The sequence below is a fragment of the Echinops telfairi genome, unplaced genomic scaffold, assembly GCF_000313985.2.
Source record: "Echinops telfairi isolate 266 unplaced genomic scaffold, ASM31398v2 ScPeMD7_7424;HRSCAF=8462, whole genome shotgun sequence".
Taxonomy (NCBI): Eukaryota; Metazoa; Chordata; class Mammalia; order Afrosoricida; family Tenrecidae; genus Echinops; species Echinops telfairi.
In genome coordinates, this window is record NW_022111324.1 from 72,750,295 (window position 1) to 72,759,246 (window position 8,952).

Below are 8,952 nucleotides of genomic sequence, written 5' to 3' on the forward strand. Positions count from 1 at the left end.
CGGGGAGGGAGGGGAAAAATGAGGACCTAATGTCGGGGGTTTAAATGGAGAGAAAATGTTTTGAGAAATGATGTACAAATATGCTTTACACAATTGATGTGTGTATGGATTGGGATAACAGTTGTATGAGCCCCTAATAAAATGTTTAAAAAAAAAAGAAAAAGAAAATTACAAACCATTCCATGGATGACTCTGTCCAGATACTTTCTGATATGACAACAGACTCCATTCAAAATAGAAGGAAGCCACCCCTACTGTTACCACCAGACCAAGTGGAGAACATGACATGGGTCCCGGGTGGCTCAGAGAGGTTCCCTTCAGAGTGCCAGGTCTTCTGAAATGGTCACTCAGGAAAGTACAAACTGCCCGATACATCTGGACGGGACTCTGCTAATAGGAGGAGCAGTCATAATCAACCCAAACCCCAGCCAAGTTCACCACCATTGAGTTGATACCGGTGCATAGCAAGCCCACAGGACAGGGTAGAACTGCCCCTGTGAGTTTCTGAGACCGTATGTAACTCTTCGTGGAAGTAGAAAGACCTATGTTTCTGCCACCGAGCACCTGGGGGTTTCCAACTGCTATCCTAGTGGATTGCGGCCCACACCAGGCTCCTAGCAGCCGTACTACTTCTAAAATCATGGCAAACCAAACACCTGTGAGATCCTTCCCACGGATGACTTCATACAACCATCCGATGAGTTGGGTCTCGTGACTGCCCCATCTCACAGTTGGAGAAACGGACATTTCAGATGTTACCTTAACAGGCTGGGATCGCACAGCTGGTAAGTGCTGGAGCCAGGACTCAAATCCCACCGCCCTCTGCTGCTACTACTACTGCTCACTGTGCATCGTGCTGCACTCAACCGCTCTGAGACCGTTTCCTCGGCTGCAACATGAGGAGAGTATCTGTTTCCATTAAAGATGAGCATATGGCAGACTGTATTCCAAGTTTTGAGAAGAAAAATGATACCCACTTCTCATCACACATACAACTGTAAAATAGTTCTGTAGGAGAACAAAAATTGTTCTTGTAAAACAGATACTATGTCCCAAATGTTAGTGGGAAGTCCTGGAATTCTGGACAGAGAACAATGGGCTATGATTCCTGCGCAGTGGACAAGAGGCAGGCCCTGAACAAGGACTGACAAAGGGCTACAACAATGGGCCCCCGCATAAGAATAACTGTGAGGATGGCACAGGACCGGGCAGGGTCTTCGGCCCTAGGGGTTGGAACATGACCAATGGCCCCTAACAACAACAACAACAACAACATAGCAGAGGAGGAGGAAAAACAAAAGGAGAGGAGAGAAGAACATTTACATGGACATCAACAAATACTAGGGTTAAGTTCACAGATACTAACTGTAACATTGGTAGTCCAAATCCAGCTGCTGGGCCCTAGTGATTGGCTTCCATAAATATTATAGCCAATAAAATATTATTCTGTCACAGGAAGTCTCTCTGAGTCCGAAATGACAGCACCCAACACTGGCAGAAAATTCTGGTATATAGCAGACACTCTGCCATTTGAGAGTGTCATTGGGGTCAAGGTGATTATTGAATACAAGACAATGTGGAAGATGCAGTTACCTGATGGTGACTATGGTATACTTCACAGTTGTTGTTCATGTATTTATTTAAATATATTTTATATAAATAAAAATATACATACGCATACATATATTTAACCACACACTCGGCACATGCTGGGAACTGTTCTGACTATGCCTGAAATATGAGGGTAAGTCCAAAAGTATTGCTACAAAGTTGTAGAAGTCATCATTAAACAAAACTATCAAAATGAGAAGCTACTGTTTGTCAACCTATCCTACACCTAGGTTTATATGCTTCTGAAAGTAGTATTTCCCGCCCCCTAGCCCTTCTTCAAAGAATTCTCCACTCTATGATTTACTGCTGTTTTAGCACCCTCAGTGGACCAAAAACAAACCATGGTCTTCAATGTTCTTGGGTTTGGGCAACAACAAGATATCTGAGGGGGGAGATCAAAGCTGAAGGGTGGGTGGGGTACAGTTTCCTAATGAAATTCTCCAAGGACAGACCTTACTACTCCTGAAAAATGAGCAGGTGCATTGTCGTGATGGGGAAAAAATCAACACAACTTTCCTGGTCTTGTATTCCCCAAGACAGTTTTCCATTTCCTTAAAACTTCTTTTTAGTAAGATCCCACAATCATCCTCTGTGCTTTGAGATAATCTATCAAGGTGACGTTTGGGAATTCCCCACAACAGGTGTTATGTCCTCGTGAGGTAACCTCTCTGCTTTAAATTGAATCGACCCAGCAGACCCCCTTGGAAGTCACTGTTTTCATTGGACCTTGTTCTCTAGATCCTACTGGTAAACCTAAGACTCATTCCCGATTACCAGGCATGCCACGAGCCCCTCTGTTCCCCTCAGTCCTGTTTGAGCAGCAGCAGGACCGCCTCTTTCATCCAGCTTATCTTCCTGCAGTGCTGTCGGCACCCACAGACCCAAAGGTTTGCTGAGGCCGAGATGTTCACTCAAAACTGAAAATGCCAAACCATCTGAGACCCCCAAGCTCATTCGCTAGCACTGCAATGGTCACTCTGGGCAGCGATTCTCAACCTGTGGGTCGCACCCTCTTTGGGGGGTTGAACGACCCTTTCACAGCAGTTGCCCAATTCATAACAGTAGCAAAATTACAGTTACGAAGTAGTAACAAAAATCATTTTATGGTTGGGGGGGTCACCACAACATGAGGAACTGTATAAAGGGTCGTGGCATTAGGAAGGTGGAGAACCACTGCTCTAGGGTCTTGTGGAACTCGACAATCTTCTCTCACTTGTCTCACCTTTTAGGCAGATTACCTCCACCTAAAGACCATTGTCTTATATGAGGTGAAACCCCTGTACACTTGTTGCAAAATTTCAAGGATTTGGAAAGATGTCCACTGTTGTTCTCTTTAACAGCTGATCATAACCCTTATCTCAAAATCATTCTTCTTCCACATCACAAAAGAAGCATCATTTGGGGAGAAGGCACTCTCACAAGACCAGGATGAACACATTACTTAGGATTTGTCTGAAGTCACTCACTGATCACAGGGCATGTCTCAACAAATCGTGCTTGGAATAAACACGTGCATCTATGACCTGAAAGGCTAGTAGCAATACCTTTTGACTTACCCTCATTCAATGGGTAATAAGAGACTTTCCTGGTCCCCAAGGAACTTATTATAGTGGCATTATCTACTGTCCCAGGAAAGTATACAGGAGGTGCTTGGTCAATCATAGCACAACATGGCCAACTTGTGTTCTCTTATGATTCTATGAGCCATTGATGCATCTTCACAATTCTGCTCAACATGAGCACATCTAAATGCCAAGGGTGTGTCTGTCTACTCATCCTGTAGGGTAGCCAAGCCCTTCAGACATCTGACTGATCACGACTCGGAGATTTCTGGCAGCAGGAAATCAGAAGCTCTTGACAATAGCTATTCTGTCTTTTGTTAAAGTCCAAACCCCCTAAAGATATGAGGCTGGGTCGCTCCATGTATGTGGTGGGAGGGTGCTGAGAGAAAACGCAGCACTTCCCAGAGACCCAGAAGAGACTGGAAGTTCACCGGGCCTTGAAATATTGGGAACCCTTTCCTGGGTGACCATGCCCAAGATGCCTCAAAGAGGAGGTTGAGCTCCAAGTCTAAAGGCTCCCAATTCTTCAAAGAGTCAGCTCCCAGCATGTACCAGATGCCCAGCAGGCATACACCGTGAGGGAACCTGTGAGCTAGGGAAGCAAGCAGAGACAGGTGTGGGCTCAGGACCCCAAAGGACTTCCTGCTGCTTCTCCTCTGAAAAGCCCTAAATCATAGGAGGTGGAGATGGGGCGCCTCAGTAAGAACTGCCATTGAACTCCTAACAGCTTGGCACCGTTGGGACTGAGAGTTAGTTCTAAGTTGATTTGGTGAAGAAACAGAAAAGAAAATGGGAATGGTGGCAGATAATTCTTATCCCCAAATCCTTCTCACGGGCGCACCCTTGGGACTGATGGTGAGAAAAGCCCCTGAGAAAGACACAGCTTCCTGAGGGCATTCAGGTGCAAGTGGCCGGGGGGTGGGGGTGGGAGTTTTGAGCAGCTCAGGGCACTAAGAGCCGCAAGCACAGAAGAGCTGCTGACTCCGGTAGACTTCTGGCTTAACCAGAGCACACCACATCCCGTGGGTCACATCTGTCAAGAACAGGGATTAACTGGAATGAAACAGGACCATGGGGATGTGTGTTTTCTACCTGATGAACTCATGACATAAGCCAACAGGAAACGATGGATCCTCATTTGATAACTCCTCCTGTAGCTGCAGAAATCTGAGCTTACAAATTCCATCGATGCAAAATAATAGAATTTGTCTCCCCCTACTGAAGCCCCAACTGGCAGACTCAGCAGCCTAGGGCCCCAGCCTGAGGCACCTCCCTCCATGTAAGTAGATAGAGCAGGGCGTGGGCAGACGCTGGCCCCATGCAGACAGTCCTGCCCCACTCCTGGGCCCCAGGTCCCCCAGCCATAGTCTCAATGTCGGGCCCCATGGGACAACAGAACACAATGTGGGTGAGCACCTCAGCTGAAGGAGGGGACAGTACAGTGAGGCGGGAGCGGGGGGAACCTGCTGGCTCTGATCGCACCTCCACGGGGCCTTCCCAGATGAAAGGAGGCGAGGCGCTCACCCCGACATCCCACGGACCACATGCACACACAGAGGCCAGGAGAGGTTGAGATTCAATTTCTGTCATCATTTTCCTTCAGTTCTTTCATAAGCTGCCAGCACCTGTCCCATCACAGATAGGGTCTTTATTCAGGGCCAAGGGATCTATTTCTCCCCTTGCCCCCCTGACTCAAGATCAGCGAGGAGTCTCTAGGGTGGCCCGGGACACTGGGTGGGAGGGATGCTTTACAAAGCATGGGGCCCAGGGCTGCTTCTAACTCATCTTCCTGAGGAAGAGCCAGGGCCTGCAAAACGTGTGGCCCTGACAAAGAAGAGCATCTCTCTTTAATAGATAGGAACTACTTATCAATCAGAAAGAAAACTCAAATGCCTGCCAGGTGAGGACATCACAGCTCAGCCACCTGGAAGCGTGCGTACCTCATGGGGGTCTCCAGCCACGACACCTCCAACTTCCCTGAAACCCAAGGGAAGAAGGAGTAAGCACAATGCGCACCTCGGGGCTAGGTTCTTTGGGGGGAATCTGACCCTTCTAAGGGAATGGCTGCCCAGGCAATGTCTTCCATTCCTACCAACACTAAGCTGCACACACTGAAACTTTAACAGGCACCCTCTCCTCCACCCCCTTTGCCTCCCCACCTTCCTCCCTACCCTCAGTTTGTTTGCACCAGAGACAAACCAGATGCCATCATTTCGATTCTGGCTCATGCCAACCCTCTGTGTGCCAGGGTAGAACTATGCGCCATAGGGTTTTCAATACTGGTTTTTCAGAAGTAGATCACCAGGCCTTTCTTCTGAGGTGCTGCTGAGCAAACAGGAACCTCCAAGCATTCCGTTAGTAGCTAGATGTGTTATTTGTACCCCACCCCCTCAAGGGACTCCTCACCAGAGACAAGAGCTTTCAGTTTGGCCTTTCGTGCATTCTAGGACTTGCAACCCGGTGAACCAGTGTCCTGGGAATTTCTCCCCATCGTGTCCCAATTATCGGTCTTCCCCAGGCACCAGCACCCACCCACCCACCCACCAGCCTGCACCCTTGGAAACCCAGTGGCATGAAGCCCTGTTGGGATGAGTTAGCAAGCTCATGCACAAATATATGCCCGCATGTGAGTAGGAGGGGGCCACATGATCGTGGGCACGTATGTACATGCATAGTGGTGAGTGCTCACATGCATATATATGGATGTGTGCCTGCATGGGTATAACACAAGGAGGAAGTGGGGCAGCCATTTAGAGCTTACTCCCTGAACCTCTACACGCACCCTTGCTGGGTGGAAGACCCTCTAACCAGATTGCAACTGGTGCCAATGTCACCCAGCCTTGACCTTTAAGCAAACAAAAAACTTTACCCTCAAGAAAGTTCCACACCAAAGCAGTGGGGACAGGAGGAGACACCCAGGTAGGGGACACTCGGGACCTGTGGTGTCCTGCTGTTCAGGGAGGGATGCAGGCAGGTCCTGAGCCTGTACCCAGTCACCCAGCTCCACACCCCACCACACCACACCCCGTGGGGGCCAAGGGGCACGCACAGAGCCGCCGCCTTCTTCTCCGTGAACACCCGCAGGCAGAACTCGCCGTCCTTGAAAGGCTCGAAGGTGGACGGCACCACCAAGTACTCCCCCGGGGGCAGCCGGGCCCGGCCACAGACCTCCCGCAGGTTGACGTAGGTGCTGGAGCGGGCAGAAGGCTGGAGGCCCAGGAAGAAGTCCCGGCCCAGGTGTGCATCAGTGTGGCCCTCCAGCTGCGCACAGTGAGAGTCAAAGTCAGTGTCTCCTTTTCTTCTGGAAGATGTGGGCGGAAGAATTCTGCTTTATGCCGCCAGCGTAGGGCCCACTCGTTTGGAACACGGGGCTTAGTGTCCTGCCTGCGCTCCCACCGGGGGCTTTGGGGGTAACTGGCTGTGCAGGCACCTTCTCTATGCCAGGCCCTCTTGGACCCACTGCCACTGGCTGTGCCCACATCTCTTACTCCATACTTGACACTGACCTCCCAGGGTGTGAGGGGGAGAGTTGGGGGCATCATTGACATCCGAAGGCTGGGGGTGGGGGGTGGCATTGACCTCCCAAGGGGGAAGTTGGGCTGTGGCAGTGACCTTCCAGGATAGGGGTGAAGAGGAAACTTAACCTCCAAGTGATGGGGGTGGCATGGGTGTTGGTGGTGGCTGGTGTTGCTGGGGGTGACACTGACCTCCGTGGGAGTTAGAGTTGTGGCCAACATGGAGCCCCCCAGGACAGGCCTGAGGTGGAAACCCTAGCCCTACAGGCCAAAGCCGCTAATGGACCCTCTCACCTGTGGCTATTTGAACAGAGTGCTCTGCTCTGCACGGACAGGACACGTGGGGGATCATGCGGGGAAGCCACAGTGGTAGCTCTTAAGGAGGCAGACCAAGGGGCCAGCTATAGTCTGGCCTGGCTCTGGGTCCCACCTTGCTCCCTCAGGGCCTGGGTTCTCCTTGGAGGGTGCAGCTGTGCCCCATGAGCTAGCTCCTTACTGTGGGGTGTGAGAAGCTGTCAGTATTTGAGGCAAGCTAATTAGCAACTGCAGGTGCTGCAGAAACACCGTTGCCGGTGTTATTGTTGTAATGAAGCTGCTGCCACACTCATTTTCCTGATCCATCCTCGCCACAACCGCAGGCAGGTGCTGATAAGCACAGGACTCTGACTTGTGTGTGACCCAGACCCAGGAGTCCCTCGGCTGGCTAAAGAACCTGCAGGGGTTCAGTGTCACACTGTTGGCCCCATGCTCTAACCCGCTCAGAAATCATTCACTGCCATCAGTTTGATGCCGACTCATAGCAACCCTGTAGGATAGGGCAGCACTGCCCCTGTGAGTTTGGGGACTGTAAATCTGTATAGGAGTAGAAAGCCACCTTTCTCCTGAGGAGCTGGCTGGTGGTTTTAAACGGCTGGCCTTTCAGTCGCAGCCCGATGCTTAACCACTACGCCACCTTAAGAAATGACTGAGGAGCCCAAAGGATAAAGTTGGCGCTTCCTACTCTTATGAGAGCTCAGGGCACTTTTCCTCACTGCTCAGATAAGTAGGAGCATCAGGATGGCACACGTGGTCCGCCCAGCAGAAGGCCAAGGTTGCCTTTCCCCGCTTGGTGGGGGCCCGTCAGGGGGAACTCCGATTTGTCTGTAAAAGAAGGGCTCGCAGCCTCATGGGTCATGCCAGACTCTGGCTGTGGGAGGAGGGACTTCCACATCAGAGGAAGCAGAGGCTGCTGTGCCCACCCCAAGGCAGCCACACTTACCAGTTGACGGGCCCAAACCAAAGGGAAGACATCTGGGAGCGCACACATACCTCTTTGGGAACCTGCAAGGCAGAAGAAAGGAGCAGGTCATCTGAGAGCTCAGGGGCCGCCTCTTTGTGCCTTTGCCTCCCACCCTCACATCCTGCAGAGGAAGGTACCGTCCTGCACCCACTACCCCACCGCAGGGGAGGCAGTCCGTGCTGCCGGGAGAGATGAGGCAGCATTTCTGAAACTGGAAAGTCATTGGTGAATTTCAAGACCAGGTGGGGAGTCCTAAGCCCTAGAAATCTGGGGGCAGGGGAGAGTTTGACTTTTTTTACTTTATCCATGCATAATTGAGAACCCCAACTTCTTTAGGGGCGATAACCTTGGCGCTTAAGGAGAGGTAACATATTTGACTCACCTACTTTGGACAGGTCCTTAGCAAAAACCAATTGCAAGAAAAAAGTAAGGGTTTCCATCTGGTCTGCAAAGATGCAGGAAATGCTACGTGCGGTGCATTGGGACAACAGCGGGCTCCAGCATGTCAACAACCAGGACGGTGGCTTGGGACCAGGCAACGCTTATGATTCTGTTGTACGTAAGCCGTGAGCTGGGGCTGACTACAGCCAACGACCATCCCTTCCAGACCTGACCTCCCACATCCAGGGCTTGGCCCGAGGAGGGAACTGCACCCTCGCTGAGGGAGAACCCACTCGAGAGCAGTGGGTTGGGTTTGGCGTTCTGGTGGGCCACAGTGGACTCTGCCCTTGGCGACAGCGATTGGTCCAAGATCTGGCCAAGCTGAGTCTGCCAGAAGCTGCTGTAGGATTCCTGGTGGAAACTAGAGGGAGAGCCAGGATCCCTGAGGGTGTAGTGCAGGGCTCCTCAGACTTTTTAAACAGGGGGCCAGTTCACTGCCCCTCAGACCTTTGGAGGGCCAGACTATAGTTTAAAAAAAAATCTAGGAACAAATTCCTATGCACACTGGACGAGTCGGCTGCTAAGCAGGACAGGCAGCGGCGGC

General features: G+C 51.1%; 1 protein-coding gene across 1 annotated transcript in view; it reads right to left on the bottom strand.

Moving 5' to 3' along the window:
* Window positions 1-8,952, bottom strand: part of CAPN8 (calpain 8) — a 95,921-nt gene that overhangs the window by 19,236 nt on the left and 67,733 nt on the right. Inside the window, exons 11-13 of the mRNA XM_004699933.2 lie at window positions 7,997-8,008; window positions 6,223-6,434; window positions 5,114-5,150 (exon numbers count right to left, since the gene is read on the bottom strand). Of these exons, the coding sequence (XP_004699990.1) occupies window positions 5,114-5,150; window positions 6,223-6,434; window positions 7,997-8,008 (261 nt within the window). The remainder of the gene's footprint in view (window positions 1-5,113; window positions 5,151-6,222; window positions 6,435-7,996; window positions 8,009-8,952) is intronic.